This window comes from Trachurus japonicus, chromosome 1 (assembly GCF_045865225.1).
Source record: "Trachurus japonicus isolate A0001 chromosome 1, Traja_1.0".
Taxonomy (NCBI): Eukaryota; Metazoa; Chordata; class Actinopteri; order Carangiformes; family Carangidae; genus Trachurus; species Trachurus japonicus.
This window is the reverse complement of record NC_140907.1, coordinates 20,384,054-20,410,198: the sequence shown is the minus strand read 5'-3', so window position 1 is coordinate 20,410,198 and position 26,145 is coordinate 20,384,054. Positions and strand designations below refer to the sequence as shown.

At 43.9% G+C, this 26,145-nt stretch overlaps 2 protein-coding genes across 7 annotated transcripts in view; one reads left to right on the top strand and one right to left on the bottom strand.

The window, feature by feature from the left end:
* Positions 1-31: 31 nt before the first annotated feature.
* Positions 32-12,937, bottom strand: mtmr7b (myotubularin related protein 7b). Of its 2 annotated transcripts, none has more exons than XM_085779398.1 (14): positions 12,816-12,937; positions 10,733-10,858; positions 9,310-9,472; positions 8,255-8,412; positions 7,197-7,325; positions 6,964-7,098; positions 6,241-6,373; positions 5,340-5,449; positions 5,110-5,235; positions 4,919-4,968; positions 3,596-3,796; positions 2,614-2,748; positions 2,064-2,190; positions 32-796 (listed from the first exon to the last, which is right to left on the bottom strand). In XM_085779398.1, the coding sequence occupies exons 1-14, from the start codon at positions 12,837-12,839 to the stop codon at positions 446-448; spliced, it is 1,968 nt and encodes a 655-aa protein (XP_085635524.1). In that variant the 5' UTR covers positions 12,840-12,937; the 3' UTR covers positions 32-445. The 2 variants fall into 2 exon arrangements, 1 of the variants encoding a protein (XP_085635524.1); XR_015036003.1 differs by having other exon boundaries at positions 621-796; positions 1,819-2,190.
* A 1,687-nt stretch (positions 12,938-14,624) lies between these two features.
* Positions 14,625-26,145, top strand: part of LOC146991831 (uncharacterized) — a 38,540-nt gene continuing 27,019 nt past the window's right edge. For 4 of the 5 annotated variants that reach the window (XM_085779336.1, XM_085779325.1, XM_085779314.1 and 1 more), the window contains exon 1: positions 20,262-20,480. The gene's annotated coding sequence lies outside the window, so the exon portion shown is untranslated. Of the gene's footprint in view, positions 14,754-20,261; positions 20,481-26,145 lie in introns of those variants that run through there. The other variant, XM_085779303.1, reaches the window with a different exon arrangement.

The following is a 26,145-nucleotide window of genomic DNA, read 5'->3' as shown; positions in this document are numbered from 1 at the left end:
AACACTTTCTTTTGGCACTGCATTTTTTTCAACCACTGAATCACTGCATTCCTACGTACAAGCACATCTACAGAGCGTCCTCCTGTATCACGCTGCTGTCTGATTCACTCAGCTGACCTGCAGCTGTTCGCTAACACAGTGCACTATGTAGCTTCGCTTGTACATGAGGAATACAGTGAACATTTAAACCAATATATTTGTGTCAGTGCTCATTTTCAATTGTGTCTAAAACATGTTTTTTCTCATGGCCCTGCCACTCTGATCAGAATCTACTTCAGCTAATGTGCCGTCTGTATACGACCACCTCCCTCAACCCTTTGTCAGAAACCCTGATCCATCCCTTTAATCCTCCTCTTCCTCTCCAGCTGTTTAAATAAATATTTGTAGAACTCTTGTCATTTCTTCAGTCGCTTTTACCCTGTTTTTGTAGCAGCACAGGCATCCCTCATTCCAAGTCCGGGTCCTTGGCGTAATCCCCGCTGCTGGACGAGCGGCTGCTGAGGTCGGCTACGCCCGACTCCAGGTCGCTGCAGGCGGACAGGTCCTCGAGGTCGTGACTCTTTAGCGGTGGTTGTGGCTCGATCTGCAGGTTGAGAGCGGGGTTCTTCTTGGCCTGAGCCTTCTGATTGGCTGCTTGACGACCGGTGTCCTGTGCAGAGCTGGTGATTGGGTCTGTGTAAATGGTGGGTGGGTCCGGCCCACAGTGTCTCTGCGGCAGGTGGGTGGTCCTCCTCCTCCTCCTCGGAACATCAATCTTCTCCCATGTGATTGGCCGCCCTGTCAGGACTGATATCCTCTACAAAGGACAGAGACACAGGAGCGTTCAGGAACTGGTCACAGCAGCAGCACGTCACGTCTGCAGCCTCATGACATCGTTGCACTTCACTCAGACAATCTGTCCTTTTTGTTAAAGGGATAGTTCACCCAAAATTCAAATTTCACTCATTATCTACTCACCCTCATGTCGACTAAGGGCTGTGAGAAGTCCTCCGTGGCTTCTCTGAGTTACGGGGGGTCTGCGCAGCAGTATTTGTCCATATGACGGCTGCGAACGGAGCTCACTTTTCTTCGTCCAAAAAGACACACCAAAAAACATCCAAATACCTCCATACTGCTCATCTGTAATGTCCCTCTTGTATTGAAGCCCCGACATGAGAAATTGTTCCGCCGGTCAGTGCAAATCACGCGAGATTTGCACTGACACAGGAAGAGCAGTGAACTGAGACACTGGGAGCTTCCGCTACAAACAAGCTTGAAATATAGACTTATTAAATTCTTTTCGGAACAATTTCTCATGTCGGGGCTTCAATACAAGAGGGACATTACAGACGAGCAGTATGGAGGTATTTGGATGTTTTTTGGTGTGTGTTTGGACGAAGAAAAGTGAGCTCCGTTCGCAACCATTATATGGACAAATACTGCTGCGCTGAGCCCCCCTGTAACTCAGAGAAGGCACGGAGGACTCTGAAACTTCTCCCAGCCCTTAGTCGACATGAGGGTGAGTAGATAATGAGTGAAATTTGAATTTTGGGTGAACTATCCCTTTAATCTTTTACTGTCGTTTTGTCTGTCAGTCTGTCTCTTCAACTGTCTTTCTGTCTGCCTGTTTGTCTGTCTTGCTCTATGTCTCTCTCTCTGTTTGTCTGACAGTCTCACTCTGTACCTCTGTCTGAATATCTGTCTCTCTTTGTGTCTGTCTGACCGTCTCCCTCCCCACCTAGCTGTCTGTTATTTTATATATTATTATATAAAAACTGCTGAACTTATTCGTACAAGACTTGGTGGAATGATGGTATGTGGACGAGAAGATGAGATTACATTATTAAGTGATGGATCCTGTAAAAGAGGCAGGTTTTTTGGAGTTGAGATCTGTGACTGTGTACAATGTGGTGTAGATCCAGTAATCAAAACCTGGATGTGTTTTATCTAGATTTGGACTGTCGTTGATCTGGACTGATGTTGGTCTGGCCTGTTGTTGACCTGAGGTGATGGGGGTGTGTCTTTGTGTGTTGTATGCCTTCTCTGGAGCCCGGGTGGTGGTGGGCGGTTCCTCCTGGCGGTACCTCCTGGTGATTGGTCAGCTCCTCCTCCAACTGCTGGGACTCCTCCCTCACAGCAGACAGGAAGTCGACAGGTGACTGGCTGGGAGGCAATGACTTCTCCATGTGGTTGTAGAGACCTTTCCACATTCTGGAGACCAGCAGGGAAAACAAATGTTTGTTTTTAAAAAGTATTCTGGGGGTCTTTTCGCCTTTAATTGATTGGACAATTGAAGAAATGGAGACGCAGAATGACATGCAGCAAAGGGCCACCAGGGGAACTGAACCGGGGCCTCTGTATATGGGGCGCCTGCTAAACCCAGTGAGCTATACGATGCCCCAAACAAATAGTTTGTGACAGCATCAGTAAAACTAACTTTTGTATTACAGGAGTGACATTTAAAATATAAAATATATATTTATGCACTATTGTATATTATTATATCTTCATATTGCAATGAACCTTAACCCATGAGCAACTGTGGTTGTTTTGTCTTTTTACTGTAATAGTCAAACATATGTATCACAGGCTACAGCTGCAGATGTGTGGGCTGTGTTTGCTGCAGAGACTCACTTGAAGCAGTAGGGGGTGGTGTTAGGTCTCAGGATGCCCTGACTTTGGCTCAGCTCGGCCTTGTAGAGAGGGTTGGTGTAGTTAGCTCTGTCCTTCCAGAGGCGCGGCCACAGAGAGTGAGTCCGTTCACGAAGTCTACACAAACACACACACACAAAAAATACAGTCAGCAAATTTATGTCACTGAGAAAAAAAAGCATCTAGAGAGATGAGCACTGGTTGGTTACAGACAAATAGCTAGATGTCTACTTTATTAATCCCCTAGAGAAATGCATAGATCTGTATCAGATATCTGCTTAGTGTATCCATCTATCATGTATGTATGTATGTACATATAGTTACAGGGTATATACAGGAATCTTGAAGTTAATTCTAATACTTTTTTAAGACTTTTTCAAGACCTTCTCAATATTTTTCAGTACCTCACCGCCACTTCAAGTTGTTACCATTTACATCAGTGACACTTTTAACTTAACAGTTCTAGTTTGTGATAAAGACTATAGACCACTATGCTACAACAGTATTCAAAATAGGCTAGGATAATAAATAAAAGGCAAAGTTTATAATAAAAAAAAAAATACATTGCTCCACTCTCAAAAAACAATCTTCTTTTCTTTTTTATGTACCGGTTCATCTCATCTTTGTTTTTTAATAAAATGAATAAATTCACACACTTTCACAATGTTTTTTAGGACTCAAACTCTTGGACAGCTAGGCTAATTCAGAAAAAATACCTTCAAAATTTAAGACTTTATAAAGTCGTGAAAAGACTTTTTAATACTTTTTAAGGGTCTTAATTTTCCCAAAATTAATTTATCACCTTTTAATACTTTTCAAGACCCCGCGGATACCCTGAGTTAGTATGCTAACTGTTAGCTGTCATGATTCAGCAGATCGTTCTCTGTAGGTTCATCACTCCTCTCCAGTGTCACAGATTGTTGTATTAAAATACTAACAGCAGCTGCATTAAGGAGTTTCTTACTTCATGTCCCTGCGTTCCCTCTCACAGTTGCCCAGGAAGGTCCCATACTGACAGGAGTAGACGTGTGTGTGTATGGCGATGAGGAAGCGCTCGTTGAACTCGAAGGCACATGGGAACTGTTCTGACAGCTGCCACACACACTCTAGGAACTGATCGATGACGGGGGAGACCTCCTTGGGATCTCCATCCAGGTGGGCGTATCTGCAGGTACAGGGATGGTTAGTCAGTAGGGATGTCACAATTACTTGTTTTCAAAATTAATCGTGGTATAATTAATTTATCGTAAAGGTTCCTAAATACCGTCACTTCCCAAAAAATAGAGAACTATATCGGCAGATGTGCACCAAAATATAGGTAAATGCTCAGATACTGGTCCATTTAACTAACGTCACATTGAATTGGTCGGAATTTAAATGTTAGCGTGTCATTTGTATTTTTAAAAAACCCCAAATAAATCAAAAAAACGATTGAGATAAACGTAAATATTTGGTATAGATGACAATTTATGACCTGAATATTTCAAATGCTTCCCCTGGGCGGTTAATAATTGGTCTTATATTATTAGATACTTTAAATATTTTGTGTAAACAATGAGTAATGTAATTATATTTTGACTATATTTGATTTTACACATTCATAGTGTTGTGAAATTCATTAATGCATAATAATCGTGATAATCGCAATACCGTGATTATTTCTTTGACAATAATCGTACCAAGAAAATTTGTAATCGTGACATCCCTATTAGTCAGCTCCAGAGGGCAACTGGTCCTCAAGACTCTCTCGTGTCGTCGTGGCTCTTTGCTGAAAGGAGAACTGTTGTTCCAGTCTCTGATCTCCTGGACTCTGGATCAGATTTTCTGTCAGGATCTCTCTGTATCGGTCTCATTCATCCTTCATCAGGTCATGAAGTGTTCCCCAGGTGATCCATCCATTGCACCTCTGCACCTTTTTGCCCATTTATTTAATTATAAACATGTGGATGTGTTTTTGCAAGTGGTCATTTATTATACATTTGTTCTAGATGTTAGTAGTTTCACTGCATATCAATTGTTGCCAGTTGACTGGAACCAATAGAAGACAGTCATGAAGCTGGCAAGAAGGAACACGTGGAATCAGCTCATGTTGATTTCATTCTTCGTGCATCCGAACTTGAGTGTGGAAGATGACGTTTTTGTAATGTTTGTGTTTGTAAATGAGGCCTCGGGTCTTCTCTAAATACAGACGTCATATCAGCCTCATGCTCTTATTCTGAAGGGACACGTCACTGTCTCACATTCATGAAGTCACATGTGTCAAGATAAAATCCATGCGGTTACCGACCTGTGGGAGAACTTGTGTCCAAAGGAAACCCAGTCTTTCTCTATCAGCACCTAGAAGAGAGGAGGAAGAGAAGGGATGAAGATTGTAAAAGAGGAGCAAAGAGTGAGGAAGAGGAGTAACATCAGACAGGAACAGGATTAAACAAAGATAAGAACTGAGATTGTCATGGCGTGTGTGTGTGTGTGTGTTACCATCAGTCCTTTGATGGTCCTGTAGTGGGGGTCCAGCAGTATACTGGCCACAGAGCAGGCCTGGGCGGTCCGGTCCCAGCCGTCTGAGCAGTGGACCAGGACACTGACACCTTCATCAGCCACGGCCTGGAGCGAGACGGGAGGGGGGGGGTCAGAGGAAAGGTGTAGACAAGCAGGTGTAACATATCAAAATGTATTGTGTGTGTGTGTGTGTGTGTGTGTGTACACACCCTGGCTATGAAGACTCCAGCATCCAGTACGGCTTTAATGTGCTTGAGCCAACCTGAGTTCTCCAGACCCCACAGGAAGTCCGTCATGGAGGGAGCTCGCATCTCACCCACTGCCGGAGCAAAACAGGAGGACAAACTATGAGACTATGAGAGGAGTTCACTGACAGCAGCTCTTCTCTTTGAGGCCTGTTCAGACCTGGTTATTCACATCTATCTCATGTGATCAGATCACAAGTGGTCACCTCTAAATACAGGTGTGAACACACCCCAGGCACTTGAGATCAGATGCAGAGGTGGTCTAGACTTTAGACCCCGCGTGTCAACGCTCTGTTAGCAGTGTGAATACAAATGCTTCCTGACCACAATGACCAACTACTCCACTGATGTCCTCTGAGGCTCTGCCACAGTCTTATTAGTCCCATCATTGCATTTTATTACAGAAACAGTTTACTATTTACATAATATGTTTATATAATATTAATTGGATACTATGATAATGATTGTAAATGCACATTTTACTGTTCTAAGTGGATAAAACCATGTTTCTTTGTAGGGTTGTGCACACCGCAACAATTTGCTCAACCATATAATCCACATACTGGTACACACAATGATAATGGACCTGTCTGTTGATCGGTTATAGACAGCAACACATATCTATTGATTTGCATTTAAAGTGATGAAGTGAGATCTGATCAGAAGTGGTCACTGGAGACGCATTTTACAACACTGAACTGACACTGAACAAAGAACTGATGTACTTTGAGTTGAACATTGGTGATAGGATCACTGGACATTAATGCAGATCTGAACAGGGCCTCAGATTACCTCTGTACTCTCTCTCTCTCTCTCTCTCTCTCTCTCTCTCTCTCTCACACACACACACACACACACTCCTTACTGTCGACGATCTTCTGCTGGCTGCTCCTCATCACATGGATATTCTCAATGCCGATGAATTGTAGCTTGATGTTGGTGTAGTGGTCCTCGTTCTCGTAACCTTTACCTGCTGCTCGGTTGGCCATGGCATTCAACTGGACACACACACACACACACGTATGTGAATATTTTCTGCTTATTTTTTTTTCTCTCTCTCTTTTTCCTGTACTTTCATTATTTTTTCTTTTTTTTTTTTTAAAGTATATTTTTTTGGCATTTTTGCCTTTATTCGACAGCACACAGTGAGATAGACAGGAAAGGTGGAGGCAGAGAGAGGGGGAATGACATGCAGGAAAGGTCTGCCCGACGCGGGATTCGAACCGGGGACGCCTGCGCTGAGGACTGTAGCCTCTACATGGGGTGGCCGCCTTAACCTCTGCGCCACGCATCGCCCCTCATTATTTTTTCTTGCTTTAAATTGTATGTTTAGTGTTTCCAATGTTCACTATTTTTGGTTTTATTTTCATTTTTAAAAAATGTATGTTTTACAGTAATATTTTTTTTTCCGTTTCCAGTTCTTACTGTTAAATGTTTTGTTTTTATGTAAAGCACATTGTGTTGCCCCTTGGTATGAAATGCGCTATATAAATAAATCTGCCTTGCCCTGCCTATTGTGTATTTGTATTATTTTCCGTGGCTGTGTTGGTCTGTGGGTGACTGTGTGTGTGTCAGTGGTGTGTGTTACCTTCGGCCGGGTGTCCACCACGTAGATGTGGTCACTGCCGGGGTTGGACTTCATCACAGCTTGAAGCATCATCTCGTCCTCCTGACAGCGTCCACTGAAGCCTGAGAGAGGTTGACTACACCGACACACTGCGGCCTGTTGAGCGATAAAGCATCATCGTCATCATCACCACCATCATGATCATCATCATTGTAAGCTCCATGTGTGTGTGTGTGTGTGTGTGTGTCACTCACCAGTGTGTCCTGGTGGAAGTAGGACAGAGCAGGAAATCGTCCTCGACTCCTGAACCTTGAGCTGCCCACAATGATGTTGGGTGTGGCGGACTTTGGGACAAACAGCTCGGAGGGGTAGGAGTCACACACCTGAAGGGGAAGAGAGGCGTTTTCATAGACGATGAGACCCTGAGGTAAGCCTGCTACGCACATAGAGATGATCTGGCCCCTTCCGACCAAGGACAGAAATCGCCCGATTATCCGGTGGCTCTTAAGATTATTCTACAAGATTCTCCTGTGGTGTGAGGTGTGTTAAGAGTCAATTTCTCCCGACGATCTGCTTAGAAAATGGTCGGGGCCGACATTCGTAAATGTTAAACCTGTTCAATATTTACAATCATATTTAGCAATCATTACGATCAATAGTCGTCTTGTGTGGGACGGTGTTCAGCTCACTTGGTAGAGCTGCCGCCCCATGTTGAGGCTACAGTCCTCGGGCAGCCCTTTCCTGAACGTCATTCCCCCTTCTCTGCTTCCCCGTTTCCTGTCTCTCTCTCCACTGTGCTATCAATTAAAGGTAATAAAAAGCACAAAAAAATATACTTAAAAAAAAAAGTCATCTTGTGTGTGGGAGAAGCCGGAAATCCCGAGCCAATGACTACGCGTATTGTGACAGGGAATTGAATGTAGCCTATAAAGAAGCGAGCTGACTGAAGAACATGAAGCATAACAAACCGTCTCCATGGCTACCATCAACAAAGCAAAATTAAAAGTACGTCAGATCACGTTTGATCATGCGAGATTTCTGGCGTGGGCGACAAGACTCTAGTGTTTCATAAGACAAATCTTTATGTGTGTGGTCGTCATAGCACACCACACACAACACGATCAAAACTGTTCAATCAAAAATCTTTTATCATGTGTGGGGCCTCTCACAGATAAAAAATCTGTTGAGATATAGAAAATCTTCATGTGTACCAGGCTTTAGTCGAGCGTTGTGAATTTCAAATGCCACTTTAACAGTATCTGCCTCGTTTCAGAGAAATTGGTCGTGTTTTCTCTTTAAAACACAGACTGACCCTGTATTCACTGTTGGCTGCTGTCATCACCCACAGGTTGTTGGGAACTCCCATCCTCTTGTAGTCGGACACGAGGTCAATGAAGTTCCACGACTCCTCCCTCTCCTCTTTGTTCACACTGGGGTTAAAGGAGAGGCAGTACAGCTCACTGTACTTCTCTGCGAGAAACAGGACGAGGAGGAGAAGACAACCCTTTAATGAAACCTTTTAAACACATTAAAGCAGAAGTAAGTGGTCCGGTCGTTTTCGCTAATGCTGCGTTCCAGGCAGGCTTTTGAAATCGTAAATTACAGCTTCAAGTCACAACTTACGACTTTGTAGTGTTCCAGGCAACCCACTCGTGTTTTTCCGACCTGTTTTACCGGTGAAAGTCACTATAACGGCCACTCGTAACTTCCGACCGGTGAACTCGTACCAGATCGAACTGGTGCGACTTCACGGTCGGAAAAATACGAGTTTCCTTGAACGCACCATAACAGTCCTCGTCCCTACGTCGCCACATTCACGGCGTTCCTTGGCTGCACACACAGCCCTGCATGCCGTTCTCTCTCCTCATTGGATAAAAACTGTAGGATACGATAAATGTTTTCTCTTCGGCTCAGAGCAGAGCAGAGTGACTGACAGACCCGTGTTTCAGACCAAACACTCTATGTAAGTGATTGCTGTCGGAAGATATAACTATTTAAGACTTATATTAACACAAATATATCACTTACTTCTGCTTTAAACAAACACAGCGAAATGTAACACACACATTGATTGTACCCTTATACAATCACACTTCCCACTCAAAGAAAATAAATAAACTCTATTCTAATGTTTATAGCCAGCAGAACATCAGTTCAATATCTACAGAACCTGTTCCCCCAATTTGATCCTTCTAGTTGAATTGTCATCTTGGCACTAGTGATGTAAGAAAAGAGCCAGAGTGGGACAGCTGAAGAAGAACAGGGACCTCCAGCTGCCTGACTGCAGTGCCAATGCAACATACCACCTTGAACACACACGGGCAAACGGGCCAGAGCCAGTCATACAATCAGCGAACATATACGCACCTGGTCGAGACAACCTGACCAATGAGGCATGGACGTCCACGCAGTCTCTCTCCTGTGGGATCAGGATTTGGAAGACCCGGAAGTCCTTACAGTGCAGGATCAGCTGGCTCCCTACAGGAGTGGTAGGCAGCCTCTCCACGCTGCCCACCATGCTGTGCAACACCTGGAACACACACACACACAGACACACACACTGCTCAGGTCACTTCTGACATAAAAACCATCACAAGGGAAGTGAAGGTCGTGGTGATGAAGAGAAGGAGGCAGGAGAGGAAAAAGCTGCTGCTGCTACAAATGAGACCTATTTATTCCAGTAGAATACAGTACAATAGACACAGTTGGTGTCTGTAGACAGTCTGACCCCCCACCCCGTCTTCATCATTTATTCCAGTCCAGATGGACAAGGCCGACATCTGATCTGCCACAGTGGTGGAGTACTAACACTTAAGTTGGATAATGTTCACTGAAGAATAATGGACAACTCCCTGCAGACTGCCCAACCCCCCTGTGCCTTGGATCACTTCTTAGACGAAGACTTAGACTTTGAGATACTTCATTGAAATTCAAGTATCCAGTAGCGTGAACATACATATAATATAAAGGCATAGAAGAGCAATATAACACAGAAAAGTAAGAAAAAAATATACACTATACAATGTATCCATATAAAACTATGTATGTTACGAATAAAATACAAAAATAGAATAAAGAAAGAAAAAAGAAAAAAAACTGTACCAAATTAAATATGCATAATGTATAAAACTGTGCAATGGAAGAAAAAAACTGTGCAAATGTAGCTGTGCAAAGAGTTGTTTGTTATTTTTGTTTCCCATGCCGTAGCTGGGCAGTGTTGTGCAGTCTTATGGCCTGAGGGGCAAAAGAGTTCTTCAGTCTGTCTGTGCAGCAGGATGGTGACAGAAACCTGTCGCTGAACGCACTCCTCTGCCTGGTGAGTGTGTTGTGTAGGGGATGGTGGGCTTTGTTTCTCCAGGGGCCTCCTCTCGGCCACTGTTACCAGTGAGTCCAGCTCTGTGCCCACATCAGAGCCGGCCCTCCTCCTCACCAGTCTGTCCAGTCGCTCTTCTTGCTGTTTCCTCCCCAGCACAACACAGCATAGAAAAGCGCACTAGCGAGTCGAGTAAGAGGTAGAGGAGCTGCAGACCGTAGCTGCACTTCCTAAACTTCCTGTTTTCCTTTCATCTGAGTGTCACTATTGCAAAACCTCCTCTCTGTAAGTCATATTTACAATCACTCAGGTGTCCCCTCACTAAATCTCTTTTACTTCCCTTAGAGCTGTTGAAGCACTTCTGTGGTTGATGAAGGAGATATAGGACAAGCCTGCCAGTCGGATATGAGGGAGGTAAATAAATGTTGATATATTTATGGACATGAGGACATCATGGACACAAGGTGCTTCCCTTACCCACGTCTCCTTGCGTGTCTCAGGGTTGTTCTCGACAAAGATGGAGTGAGTGGCCGAAAGGTACAGTGTCCCGGTGCTGGGCTTCCTCTGGCCCGAGGACCGGTCCAGGAGACGCACATGTTCCACCTGACACAGACAAACGCAGGTCAAACCTCAGAGACGGAAACATATAGGCATTTAAAAAAAAAAAAAAAGATTATGTCTGCACAGTTACATCATTACACCGTAATATAAGCTGTCCTATAAAGTGGCTAATATAAAAATCTGGTTCATTTGGTGACACACACACACACACAAATGATGTTCTGGCATGTAGGAACAGCAACCACTCAGACCCTGATGATCGTGTGTTGATGATGTAAAGGAGGAGGAAAGGTTCACATATCAGAAGTAGCTGTCAGTAGTGGCACAAGGAGACTTGTCAAACTGTTTAATCTGTACTCATTCAGAACTGTTGTTGTGAGACACATGCAACGTAAGATGCACGACATTTCAGACAACACCAACCACCACTCTGTACAATATTATGAGCCTGTCAGCGAAGCAGCTACAGCAGCAGGCAACATCTGATCTCACTGCACTGCAGGACAGAGAGGTTTCAGGAGATCATCTGTCCTCAAAGTGACCAGACGGTACAACGCCTCGGCCAAAGGATGTAAGCTCATGAATGAACTCATTTAGTAAGCAATGCATCCTTCAATATATTGTTGTCATTATATTAACTGAATGGACAAATGGATTTTCCCTGGGAAGTAAACAAAGTGTTCATCCTCCTGACCAGCCGTCATTGTGTCTTTGCCTGGTCAGCAGCAGCACACAGGAGGAAGATGGCAGTCAGAGTGTCCAGCAGCAGCAGCAGCAGCAGCAGCAGCAGCAGCCCTCACAATACTTCATCATTGTAATGGTTTACATTTATATCTTGTCTTGTGCTGGTATTTGTCACACACACACACACACACACACACACACACACGGGGTCAGCTGCAGACTGTGATGTCACCGTGAATATGGTGGATGGCCGTTAACTGAGCAGGTGAATGAGCACCACACGGGACAGCTTCCTGCTGCTGGGCACATACTGGTCAGTTATTAGTCACATATTGGTCAGTTATTATTGGCCACATACTGGTCAGGTATTGGTCAGTTATTAGTCACATATTGGTCGGTTATTATTGACCACATACTGGTCAGGTATTGGTCAGTTATTAGTCACATATTGGTCGGTTATTATTGACCACATACTGGTCAGGTATTGGTCAGTTATTAGTCACATATTGGTCGGTTATTATTGACCACATACTGGTCAGTTATTAGTCAGTTATTAGTCACATATTGGTCGGTTATTATTGGCCACATACTGGTCAGGTATTAGTCAGTTATTAGTCACATATTGGTCGGTTATTATTGGCCACATACTGGTCAGGTATTGGTCAGTTATTAGTCACATATTGGTCGGTTATTATTGGCCACATACTGGTCAGGTATTAGCCAGTTGTCTATTATTGGCCACATACTGGTCAGGTATTGGTCAGTTATTAGTCACATATTGGTCGGTTATTATTGGCCACATACTGGTCAGGTATTAGCCAGTTATTGGTCAGTTATTATTGGTCCCATACTTGTCAGTTAGTGGTCAGTTAATGGTCACATACTGGACACACAGGTCACATACTGCTCACATAGGCCTACTGGTCACATACTAGTCAGTTAATGGTCCCATACAGTTATTGTACACATACTGGTCAGTTATTGGTCTCATACTGGTCACATAGCCTACTGGTCAGTTCACATACTGATCAGTTATTATTTGTCACATAATGGTCAGTTATCCACATACTAATTGCATACTGGTGGTCACATACTGGTCAGGTATTATTGGTCCAGTAGTAGTCAGTTATTGGTCAGTTATTAGTCACATACTGGTCAGTTATAAGTAACGTAATGTTTGCATACTGGTCAAACGCGTTTGTAATCCTGCACCGTGCAACAAACAAATGAGTGAGACCGCAGAGCGAAACCACAGCGGCGGAGGGACAAAGACAAAGAGCCGAGTCATGGGCGCTGAGATGCCGTGAGTCGGTACCTTGGGCGTCCGGATGTGCTCCATCACTGACAACCAAAATGGAGGAGGAGGAGGAGATGAAGAGGAGCAGCCCGACGCGTCAAGTGCGGTGCTGTTTCTACCGACAGCGGCTCAGAGTCGCGTCAGCAGCGATAACGACCTCCATGGTTTTCCTGCGTGGATCCGGATGAACCGTGGAGGAGGAGGAGACGGGTCTGGTCTAGTGTCTGTGGCGGCCCCGCTGTCCTCCCTCTCGGTCTCCGACACTGACGCTGGTACCCGCGCTCCGCTGTCCCGTTAACGGCGCTAAGACACCCAGCCTCCGGTTGTCCTTTCAAAATAAAACCCGAGATGAGCAGGTTGTTCCCACCGTTTCCTGCCTCTGACCCGACACATTTGTAAAACACGTTAGAGTGGAACATAACATACACTGTTTTGTTTGTATCCTGAGACATTTTGTTATTTTTATTTCTATTATATTTCTATTTTTATTTTTATTATTTTTTTCGCCCTTTTGTTTCTATTGAAATAGCGTAGGCCTACATATTTCCCCCCCTGTTTGTTTTGCCATGTTGTTAACGTGTACCAGGAAGGAAACATTTAGTGTCAGTGTGGGGTCATTGCACGCAGAAAAGTGGGCCCATTTGCAGGCAGCCCAGCCCTGTAGGCCCATGAGGCAACTGGTATAATGTGGGTCCCCCACTATGGTCCAAATGGGGCCCAAATTTTTACTGCCCAAAGGCTTCCCAGACTAACAAAGGCTCCCAATGGTCCTTTGGAGGGTTTTTGAAAACCCTTATGGGACCCCAAAAGGGTAAAAATTGCTGTGGGGCCTGCAGGGGCTGAGACGTGTGGGGCCATGTGGGCATTGCTGGGTAAACCCATTGGACTTGCCCACATCATAGAGCCAACATAGGGGCCTCAAAGGGCAAAGGGCATAGGGCCATGTGTAGGCCAACCTGTGTGGGACCCCGGACCCACATGAGTTTAGTGTGGGTTGCCCGACCCACCCTGTCCCACACAATGAACCTTACCCAGTGGGCCCACACTGCATGCTTGGTCATTGTTTTACTTTGATCTGTGTTTCTGAAAATCCTGTTCATAAGGTGGATCTGTCTTCAGACTGACACTAACCTTATCTGAGGATTATTTCAACCCAAACATGATGATCCAAACAACAAAAAAATATGTATTTTTTTTTAAATGTTTCTAAATTTATGAAGAAATATAAATAAATAAAAATACAGTTATTCGTCTGGATCTGGACAGTGTTTTATTTTGTCACTCCACTGCCTTATTATTGTCGGTCTTTATTTGGCCACTAGATCGCAGTGTTAGACATGAAAATCTTGGCAGGTGAGGTGAAGTTTATCTGCAGTGTAATCTGCACATTTACAAAGGAGAGTGAAGTGGTGGACTGCTGCTTGTTATTCCTCCAACACCTCTAACATGTGGAGAGTTGGAGGTGTGTGAGGATTAGGCTACAGTCTCTACCCTCACGTGTCTCAGGTGTGCGTGCGTGCCTCTGTAGGTGTGTGTGTGCAGTGCACGCGCTCCTCCGTGACTCAGCCGATCAAACCGAGCACTGCTGCAGTAAACACAGCTGAGCTCACCTTGCTGCTCACACATGAAACACACCTGTGATGGGAGGTGAAAGGACCTCGTCTGGGTGCATCGAGGTGACAGTGGCGGTGACCCAGGATTTATCTACAACGGTAAGTCAGACAAATTCACCGTTATGTGTGTGTGTTTGTGTGTATGTGTGTGACTTTACAGTGTCCGATATCCCAGCTGTCCGGTGCATTGGCAACCAGCCTGAGGACAAACTCAACTTGAAATGTAGCTACCCATGCAATGTTGGCTTGTGTATTGAGAAACTCTGGGAGTCAATGTTTAACTTTGTAGGAGTCCGCAGAGACGTATAGGATACCTTTGACCCAACAGCACGTGACATTTCAGGTAAATTTCAACTTTATTTCAAATTGCCCGCTGAAGCAGTAGTAGCCTAGCATGCACTGGAGAAAACTGTTGAAAAAAATGAAGATGTCATCGCAGTAACTACTGGTTTTCTGTAATGTTTACATCATGAAACTAAAACTGTTAGACTAAAATGAAGTATAGTAGGGTCACACCGCAGACACATTTTTAAACGTAGTTTGGCGTCACCTCCTCTCCAGTAATTATTTATGTCCCTTACATTGTCGTAGCAGAAAGATGACGTTGCAATGTCATCTTCAGTAGCTAGACTACGCCCCAGGCCTGAGCAATCACCATTAATTAGCTATACCTGTATCATTTTCTCTTTCTCATTATGAACACAGGTACAAGTGTGTGTGTGTGTGTGTGTGTGTGTGTGTGTGTGTGTGTGTGTGTGTGTGTGTGTGTGTGTGTGTGTGTGTGTGCAGGAAGGGCTCTGCCTCTGGCTATTAAAGGGTTATACAGTATGTGGTCATTATAATAAGCCTAGCTAGCCCATGTCACCTGTGGTATTTCAGTAGATATATTATTTGTTTGATCTTTTTTTGTTATTTATTGAAGCTCATATCAGTTGTGAAATAAGTCCTACTCATTGTTGCAGGTTAGTTGTTGATAGGACATAGAGTTATTCATGTCTGTTTTGTGTGTAGCTGTGTAGGCCCAAACCATATAGCCTACATACTGTTGTGTTTAATAATGGCACTGGATAGTCATTTCCAGGCTTGTGCTTGTGGCAGTGTGTGTTCATGAATGTGTGTGCAGCAGTGTGTCTGCCAGTGTGTCATAATGGACATTTCTGCTGCAGCAGCAGCATTCAGAGTGTTACATAACAGGTTGTCCTTTGCATCATCCTGCAGGGCAGGATTAAAAAGCTCAGTCCTATTCCTTGGCGTGCTACAGCTCTGTGTGTGTCTGTGTGTGAGATGAGTTGTGCATAAACGTACAGGTGGAATGATGATATTAACATCAACAGAGACTAAAAGTACAGACCATAGATAACAGAAAGTACTAAGTTAGGGACATGAAGAACACAGAGAAAGAGCTCAGTGCAACATTTGGGTTCCCCCAGCAGCCTTTGGCTACAGCAAGTGTACGCTTTAACAGTTTGAAACCTGAGTATAAATGTAATCTATGTGTGTGTGTCCTGGATCCAGGCAGGGATCTTGTTCACATGGGAAGAGTCTGAAACTCTGGGAACCAGTGGCCGACCTGATTTGATTTGATTTGATTTGATCAACTTTATTAATCCCAGAGGGCAATTCTGTTCGGCAGTCCACCAAGAACAATAATAATAATACAAGCTCATCCACAACAGCACATCAATACAAACTCAACAATACAGACTCATCCACATTCGTACATGTGCACAGGTGCCAGTTTGTATTTACAATGTCAGTGGAAGCAAAACATGACCTTTGTCTCCCGTTGGCGGGAGACCTGCAGTGTTTTCAGTGAGATCTGCTGTGCTCCTGCACTGTGTCCCACTACTATCCTTTTTTAAAAATTTTTTTTATCCGTCATACCTCCATTATAAGAAAAAGTGGGCAAAATAACAAACACATGGTAATTGTGCTATATAATATGTATAATAAACAGGTGACTGTATGTGCCTGTCAGTTTTCCAGGTGAGCTATATCTGTCCAAAGGAAAGCCACAGTTCAGCTGCAGCTGCTGTGGAGGCTGCTCACCAGTAGAGGTAGTTAGTCAACCTGTACAGACTGATCATCTGCTCACCTGCAGAGTCTGTAGAGGCTTTCCACCTGTGCGGGCTGTACAGACACTCTGTTAGGGTTTAGACTGAAATCCATCAAACCAGGCACATGTTTTCGAGCTATAACTTTTGGATAAGTTATCACCTGACAGGGCACCAGGCCAAAACTGTGGTTGTGGTTCACAGTGTTGTTTCCAGCAGTGAAGAAAGAGTTTGTTCACAGGGAAGAGCCTCACACTATCAGACTTAATAATGTCAAGTGAAAATGACAAACAACAACAATGTAATCATGTTACACGGACAAATTGTGAGGACCGACTGGGAAAGATCTGACCTGGAGTCACTGAGCTCTCGCCACTGAGCTATCAGAGCCTGAACACTGTTGATTTACTCTGATGATCTTGGTGTGTGTATGTGCATTAAACTCTCGGTTAATGCAGGTTGAAACGTGACCGTCTGCCTTAGCCTTTTAAAATGTGGTTCTTGAAAAATTCAAATTTGTTGCACTTTCTTCTCTTCAAATTAGAAATGTCACAACAGCGACCTTTCTGCAGGTCTAATCAGGCCACTCCTTGTTTCAGTGCGTGTCTGTATTATGTCTGGTATTTCTGTGTGTGAGGTAGCACATACTATTTGCTGCCCAGACTTGTTGTTGGGATGTTCACAGTAACCTGCTGTGATTGATGGAGCTGTTTTCCACAAGAAGACCTTTACCTGTAATGTAACGTGTGACTGAAGCAGACTGGTTCACTGAGGTCAGATCACAGGAAACTTTTCCTTTGCTAAGAAGGAGATGAAATCTAATAGATTTTACGACTTTATATCAGAGACAACAATTTGTTGGTCATATGATACCAGATTAGGCCAGACCAGACCGGGTTTTGTTTGATCGTGAATTAATAATTTGGATGATTTAGACTTTAAGTCAAGTCATATGCAGTTCAAGCCATTAACCAATAAAAGACGAATAACAGCTGTAATTTCCTCCTTGTCTCCTCTTTATCTTCTTGTCTCTTCCTCAGTTGCACACTGTCTAATGAATCCATCAGTGGTTCAGGAGATGCAACACATGTGAGTCATGATGACAGACCTGATCCGGTTCTGGACTTTCAGGTCTAACAGCTTTAACAATAATTGGGATAACATTTAACCTTATAACTTATTTTCATTGGTTACACAACAGCACGTGGATGACACCAACACACACACACTTGTTCCTCCACACACAGATAGATTAGAAATACCTATTTTAGCCCGAGTTTCCACACGGACCAGAGACTCACAGATTACACTATCTGCTGCCACAGTTTGTCTTGTTTGTCTTTGATTGAGGCAGAGTTTAAAACCGAAGTGAGTGGGGGTTTGGTTTAAACCGGCTCACAGCTAATGTCCCTTTGAAGGGTTTGTTGGTCTCGTTCTGGTTCTGGTACAGTGAGACACACAGTAGTATAAATCACTTCTTAAGAAGGATTAATGCGGAGGTTTAAAGTGGAGTTAGCAGGTCATAAGATTCATAATTTTCCTAGGATTTCATTCAGTTTTACTATTAATCATTCATGTGATTGGGAATCATGCCGCAATTACAATAGCTCTTTCTCCACATATACAGCGCTGTGGTCGTGATGAAGACAACAGCAACATTTACTGTAATAAAACAGCACAGAAATGAAGTCCAGCAGTTACAGAAACTCCAATGACTGTGTGAATGGTCGATCACCGCTGGCATCTCTACAATCTCTGAGTAAATATGTTACATTTTGGAATGGGAACGATAAAAACCTGTCATTGTATGGTTATAATAACATCCAATAAATTGGTTCAATTAAAGCGTGTCATCAGGCTGCCTGGTGAATCAGTTTCCAGGTGAGAATTGCACCAAAAGCAAGTAAGCAACCAATGTCTTCCAGTCAGGCTCTTTGCAAACAATTTCCCAATGCCTTTTTTTTTGGTAATTCCAATGTAGTCCTAATACAAAAGTCCTGTGATAAATTGTCTATGAAGGTTATAATGTTTAGTTTATAACATTGATTTAGACTGTTATTGACAGTATGATCATTGCAGGGGCTCCAGTGTGACAAGCTGTATGTTACTATCAGTCTATACCTCCATTTATATAAATGGGGTGGATAAAATTGTTTCGTGTTACTGTATCACCTCACCTCCAAATATCAGATATTCGTCTCCTTGATAGATAACACTAGACTCAGCCCAGAACAGAATCACATCAGTCAAGCCCTGACATCCTCCTCTAATCTGTGTTAACAGCAAACACAGGTTTGTTTTTGTGCGTCAGGTCAAGTCTCATGCTTATTGGTCTCTGAGTTATGGTGAGATTGTTATCTGTTGTCAGATAATGCCCATAAAGTCAGACCCTTATTGATTTTCATGCCATGTGTACAGAGACAGTGTAGGTCAGTCTCTCTCTCTGACGCAGCAGCTTAGTGACATGCAGTGATCTCACTGGTTTTACTGGGCCAGTAGATTGCTCAATTGCCCGAGCTGGATACAGTGGAGTGTTTGCTGCAGGGGCTCAGTGGTCTGTAGTGATGTAATCGGCATACTGATGCACAGTTTGGCTGCTAGTGTGTAATGTATGTGTAATGCAATGCAATGTAATGTGAACAGTTGCAGTGCAGTGGTCAACATGAATATTGAATCTGTGGTGTGTGTTTTTGCTTAGCCTTTCTTTTGGACGTGTTGAAATGTTATGCAACACGGTGACCTCATCAGACCAGAGACGTAGAGAGTTTTGCTTTTAACGTGTCGCTGTGATCTTCACATGTATAAAGCTTGTTTTCAGATGTAAAAAGTAAAATTCAGTTCAACATGTGAAATCACAACATCACATGATGTGAAAGGGAGATGAGCCTGTCTCAGTCCGATGCTAGAAGGTCTCAGTTGGGAGATGTTTGTTGACCAGTGGAGTTCAGCCAAAACACGGATGATATCTGAGGCAGTCCGCCCTCTCTCCACTCGCATTGATCTGCTAAAGTCTGTTATCATTTCTTTAGTTTTTGTCATTGTTTCTGTACTTTTGGAAATTTTTACAATGTCATACATGAGGACAAAGTAGAGGAAAGGCCCTGTGGTGCTCCAGTGTTCAGGGTTTTTAAAGTTTTATACAGTGTTTATGTAACATTATGAGGATGTTCAGGCAGCAGGAGTGTGGGCATCATTATAAATGTGGTGAAGACCATCACCAGTACTCTGACTATGACCACTGAGCTGCCTTTCATTGTATTACCCAGTCAGATGACAGGACTATTTGCCCCCTCTGTGATCTGGCATGAGCTGTTCCCCAAATCCCCACCTCCTCCTTCTGCACAGGACAGGGGTCTCTCTCTGCTCTGCAACCACAGGGAGGGGCCGGCCCACTTGGACTGTTCAGGACTTGAGGATTTGCCCCTCCCACACACACACACACACACACACACACACACACACACACACACACACACACACACCGCACTTCCATTCACACTTCCTGCTCTGTTCTGTGTCCCCTCCCACATTAGACCTGTATGTGTGTGTGTGTGTGTGTGTGTGTGTGTGTGTGGCAGTTGAGGAATGTCTTTTCCCTCTCACCATAGTTCTGTGCCAGGAACAGCAGTTTGCACTAAGTCTGTATCACACACACACACACACACACACACACACACACACACACACACACACACTGCAGCACCGCTGCAAAGCTTGTGTTTCAGAACCAAAGAGGGAGGTGTTGTCTCCCTCCCTCCCTGTCCTTGTCTCCTCCCTCCTCCTTTCAGCCACAGTCACAGGCTGCAGTCTTCCCCTCTCTAATGTGATCTCACACACACACACACACACACACACACACACACACTCACACAGCAATGATGGGATAACATAGCAGGCATGAATGTGCAGTGCAGCCAAAGATTTTTATGCGCGTGTGTGTTAACAGGAGGATCGAGTGTACATGATGAGGAGGATTTTTCTTCGTGTGTCAGTACAGCCTGAGAGGAAACAAAAGAGTAAGTTATCTTTTGTGGCAACAGTTATGTGTGTTTTCTTATTCATGTGTGTGTACCCTGAGATAGGAAATCAAAGAGTCTTTACACTTCAGTCTAACTTGTGTCATGGTAGATCATATCCAGCCAACAGACTGAGATGAGCATGTTTTCATTTTCCATCCAGTCTACAGTATAATTATCATTCTTATTAACTGCCGTAACCGTTTCTTGTGGTTGTTTTGTAAGTCATGGCCTGTCTATGTGAGTGCCTTCATATAGTGTGGATTCACCATGTTTCACAAGAAGTCGTCTAAATTTCATCCTAACTATAAATTTGAACCATTGGCATCAGAAGGTGTTGCCAGGGCGATGGTCCTCGGGCCAAACTGAAGATCTCTCCCTCTGATGCAGTTTTTCCCCTGTGGTCTGTGTAGATGGTGGGTTGATGATTTCCATATGCTTGTTTGAGATGGTTGTAACTGAACCTATTCATAATGCACAGACAGTTGAAGCATTGTTTCACTGAGCTGAGTGTGGTCGGGCCGCAAATGTGCTTTAACAAAGAGAACTAAAACTAAATGGTTATGATATTTGATTTCTCGAAAACTCATCTCCCTCGAGACAAGTTAATTTCCTACAAACCCTACAAGTTTGACCAGCACTTATTTTGCTCTTTTGGTGCACTTCATTGATATAATCTCCTTGCACTTATTAGATAGCCCTGCTGCTCTAACATTCCTACTGCATTGACGTTACTCATGTCCTTCGCAGTCAAATGTATTTATTGTTGAAGCCATCCGAAGACTTTCATTTCGAGAAACTAATAGGCTGCCATTTAGATTTAAGTGTTTTAAATTGATTGATAGTTGATAGCTGATAGCCCATAATGTACAGAGGTCATGAATTGGGTCCTGTGTTAATGTGAAATAATTAAGGTGCTGTGTGCTTCGGGTGAAACTAACAGCGACGATTTACAGATCAATACCAGGATGACTAGAATGACCAGCTAGTGATTAACTTCTTGAGCCGGAGCTGAGGGGTTGTTGTTCTCAGAGTATTAACGGGATCTCACAGGGGTTTGAAACAGACGCCAACAGGTCACTCAGAGGCACAGAGGCCCCTTGACTGCAGGTCTGGAGGCTACGTTTATACAGCAGCTGTCTGAACTGGCTGTAAAACGAATGATATTTTATATCAGAAAGTGCCTGTGGGTGTTGAGTGTGTCGTTCAGTGCATCATTGTTTTAGGAATTGTGGTTGATGCAGTAAAAGCAGCAGCACTGCTCAAGACTGAGTGAACATTTCTGACCATGTAGGGACAGATCACGTGTTCCCCTCCTGTACCAGGCTCTACTGGAGAACTATTTCAAGCACTGGACTGATACCAGACATATTACAATTGAAGCATGCATGACAGATTACATATTACCGTGACAAATTAGATAACATAACATTGCACATAGTATAACATAAAACAACACATGGCATCGCATAACACAATATTTTAATGCTTAAATACTACATGGCATAGTATAACTTGTGACATAACATTACATAACATTGCTGAGAGTGAACATTACCTAACATAACATAAAACATCACATTAAATAGTATAAAATACAAGAACATAACATGTAACATACATACAGTACATCAAATGAAATGGCAACAACATGACATACAATGTACCTTCCTGCAAATTTGGGATTTCTTTTGTATTTGTATTTTGGAGATGAGCAGAGACAAGCAGTCAACACCATGGCTGTTTTGCTCAGTGCTGCAGTGAAGTACATCACTGATAAGGCTACAGTACAACTGAGTCACCATCACACTGTGATGTATCAGGTATTGATCTGTTAGGACGGTGCTGGTTATGCAATAACAGCTCATTATCTCAGACCAGTCCTGAATGGACTGGCGGCCGGCCATCCAGCCCCGTCTCTGCCTGTAATAGCTTTGTTATTACTCTGCGCCATTGCCCATCAGGATCGGTTCAGAGCTGCCCTCCCCTTGTTATACTCACTTCTTTGTAGACATAAAGCTGTGTCATGATATGAGACTATACTGGCAGGAAAATCCTGACGGCAGAAAAACACGAGCCGCTTATGAAGCCACACAGTGAATGTCCGTCTCCTCTCACTATGACTCAGCAGAATGTTTATTTACATGGCAGCCCCTGAGTTAGGGCTGTCCTTTGCGAGTGATGCTGCAGCTGTCTCTCATCCACTACTGTCTTAATAACCAGCTTGCGTAATGATCACTGTGTGCGTGTGACTGCAGAGAGATGTGAGTCCAGTGTCTTAACTGATGCTTCGGAGGAGAGGAGCCTCCTCTCTATTCAGCAGCACACGATTGGCTGTGTGAGCCTGATTTCTCTCCCATCATCTGAGCCTGTCTGTGGACTGTGAAACCACCTGTGTGCAGTTTGTTTGTATCTTCTGCTGCTTCTCTCAGGTGTGTGACTCTGACGCCTGATTGGCTGTTGCGTCCTCTGTCTCCATGGTGCTGATTATGTTCATACTGTCCACAATAAAAGAGAGGAGAGCAGAGAAGTAGCTCAAGGTTAGCAGCTATAGCTACAAGTTAATGACAGCTCACAGGATATTGTGTGTGTCTATATGGTGAAGGTTTGAAGTCCTGGTTCATTTGTCCATGGTTACCTTGGTAACAGTAAGTCTGGTATACATCCTTACTGTGCACCCAGAGAAAATCTGCTGTTTTACTAACGAGGCGAGTGAGTGAGTGAGTGAGTGAGTGAGTGAGTGAGTGAGTGAGTGAGTGAGTGAGTGAGTGAGTGAGTGAGTGAGTGAGTGAGTGAGTGAGTGAGTGAGTGAGGACTGTGATTTGGTGAATTCTGATCCCATCAGTCTTAATCCAAAATCCAATGGTAATGAAAATCTAAAAAAGGCTGATTACTTGAACTTTTACTTTGATCTGATTAAGCTTCTTTAAATGATGAGTCGGCAGATGATGAACGCAGTCCTCCGGTCTCTGACCTGTCTGTTCAATATCCTCCGTGCTTGGTGCAGCATGGTGATGTGGTCAGGTCCTGGGTTCAATTCCTGGGCCTGGGAATAGGCTACTCTCCATGTTCTTCAGCTTCCTCCCACAGCCCAAGTGCATTGAAGGCTCTGAATGTAGGTGTGAATTGTGAGTGTATGCCACCGTAGGAGCCAGTGATGTGTGTGTGTGTGTGTGTTAGTGCATTTATTGTTTAATATGGATCCCCATTACTTGACGCCTTGGCAACAACTAATCTTCCTGGAGTCCAGCACATAAAAGTGGAAAACAAACATTACACAGATGTTGCAAAAAAGCTGCTAGTTTGCAGGCACATGTTATACATTCAGCTTATAAACTGCAAGGTATAGACCACCAATATATTCATGTAATGTAGGAGAAAAAAGTAATAACGGCACATAATAGTACTCGTATTGTTGTTTGATTGAGTTGTTTGTTAAATGACAGTATATTTTGTGTGTTGGCTTGATGACAAGGCAAAGCGTTCAGCTGTTCATTGCCCAGATTATTCTCCGTTTACACACCTGCTGGTTCCAGAGCTTTCAGAGTTTTACAGTAAGAAATGTTGGCAGCATGAAACACAGCAGCGTGAGCTAATCAATATCTTTAGACTACTGGTTAATGAAGCACATTATGGTAGTTTTCTCACATAGATAAAGTCTGAGATAATTAAGATAATGAACACTTTCATGCCGTATAATCTCCCTTTTGTTTAATATGGATACCTGCAACAAGGGGCCCCCAGTGGTTTTAATAAGGGAGCCATGAACAGACAGGAAGCAGTTGTTTCAGTGTTAGCACTGTGGTGTGTCCTATAGGTTTGCTCTTCTTTCCTGAGAACATTTGAAATCAGAGCTGCCAGTGCCACATACGTACATGCACTGAACATGTTATAACCAGTATCTATACAGTGTAGTAGGTGGAGCAGCAGAAGGAGGAGGAGCAGGAGGAGCAGGAGCAGGAGCCGAGCTGGTTTTCAAAGGTCACTGCTGAATACACAGTGCACCGTAGGTGATCTCCACCCCATCATCTCATCATTACTGTTACCTCTGTGTACCTGCTCCACCCGGTGAGGGGCCGCCCCCTGCAGCAAAACAAGCACCCCTCCAGTATCATGGAGTAAAAGGACATCAGGAGATGATGACATCAGGCACAATGATGTCACTTTTGACCTCTGGTGAACATGTGAATGAAAACAGATTTGTTTTGTTCATCCAGAGGAGAGCAGGTGTGATGTAAGACTGACTGAAGCCAGGGACTCAGGAGCAACATGTGGATTTGTCTCTGAACATGGACCAGTCTTTACGAAACACTGACTCGTTTCAGTCTTCGTTAGAACATGAACTGATCATGAAACATGAAATTAGCCGATTTTTGTCCTCCTCTCGCCTCCTGCTGTAACTGCTGAGCAGTGGCTCTTTAATCTCATGTGCACTGGTGTCACTCTCCTCCTCTTCATCTCCTGCTCTTCCTCTTCATCCAGCTCTGGTGTAACCTGCTCGACAGGCGTGTCCTAATGCATATCAAGGTCCCACCACTGAGGATTAGCCCTGTTGCTCACTTCACTGACAGTGGGCCCCGCGGCCCAGTGCTGAGGCTGATTCTAACAGGACTGGATGAATCGTTCTGAGGCCCAGCGAGGGTCCGGTCGGAGAGCAGGGGCTGCTCTCTCTGCCTGACTGCAATGTGGGACAGTCTTTCACTCTGTTGTCGGACAGCATCATTAATAGTAATTTGCCTGCTCCGCACTCTCAGCAGAGAACATGTAAATCAACATGACATGAACTGTCATCAGGACGAGGGTTGGACTGCTGATGGTCCTGGACCAGTGAAGTTTAAAGGCTGACTATTTCTTCACCAGAAAGCTTTTAATGTCTTTTTATTGCTTTGAAATAACAGGAGGATACATCTATGTTCACTAACCTCCTCAAACAATCCCTAATGTTACTGTTGTGTCTCTGCAGCATCGACAGTCTGCGGTGACTCAGGTGTGTGCAGGTGCTGAGCGACACTGTAGAGGAAACTGGGCGAGACTCACTTAGCTCCACATGAATGAATGTCGTGCTCCGACCTGAGAGTGTCTCTCTGCCTCAGCTGCAGCTCATTTATTATGAATCAGTCTGACTATCTGACTGCGACTGTTCATACTGAGTGGATGGGTGAGAATTTCTACACTTCAAGCAACAGAGGACCTCTTCCTGGCATCTCATATCACACACTTCAAAATGTGAAAGAAGATCCTGTTGATGCAGATACAGAGTTACTGTGTTTTTAAATGTTAATATCCCATGTCTCTGTGTGGACAGTGGTGCATTGCAGGTAACTGTACCTGTCTAAAAACACAGACCTAGCTATCCTGTGTCAGTGAGGTCATGGCTTCCTGAGTGAGTCACCTGAGCCGCCCATCACTGCCATCGTCACCACTGAGAACTGAGACGGAGCTGTGTCCTAAATCTGATTGTCTTTATATAGCTGCTCTCAATTTCTTCTCTCCCTGACCCACACACAAACACACACACACGGTAGTCTCAATCAAAAGACAGAACGACAGAGCATGGAGACTTCAACTGATTATGTCATTATGATGAAATCAGTTGACACCCAGAGACCCTGATGAAAATCAAGTGTTTAAACCTGTTAACATTCATTCAAGTATTTACAGTATA

Coding starts and splice junctions, on each gene's coding strand:
- mtmr7b (XM_085779398.1), bottom strand. CDS start 12,839: ATGGAGCACATCCGGACGCCCAAG. Junction 8,413..9,309: donor GGTCAGGTTGTCTCGACCAG/GTGCGTATATGT, acceptor TGTTTCTCGCAG/AGAAGTACAGTGAGCTGTAC. Junction 4,969..5,109: donor GGACCATCAAAGGACTGATG/GTAACACACACA, acceptor CCTCTCTTCTAG/GTGCTGATAGAGAAAGACTG.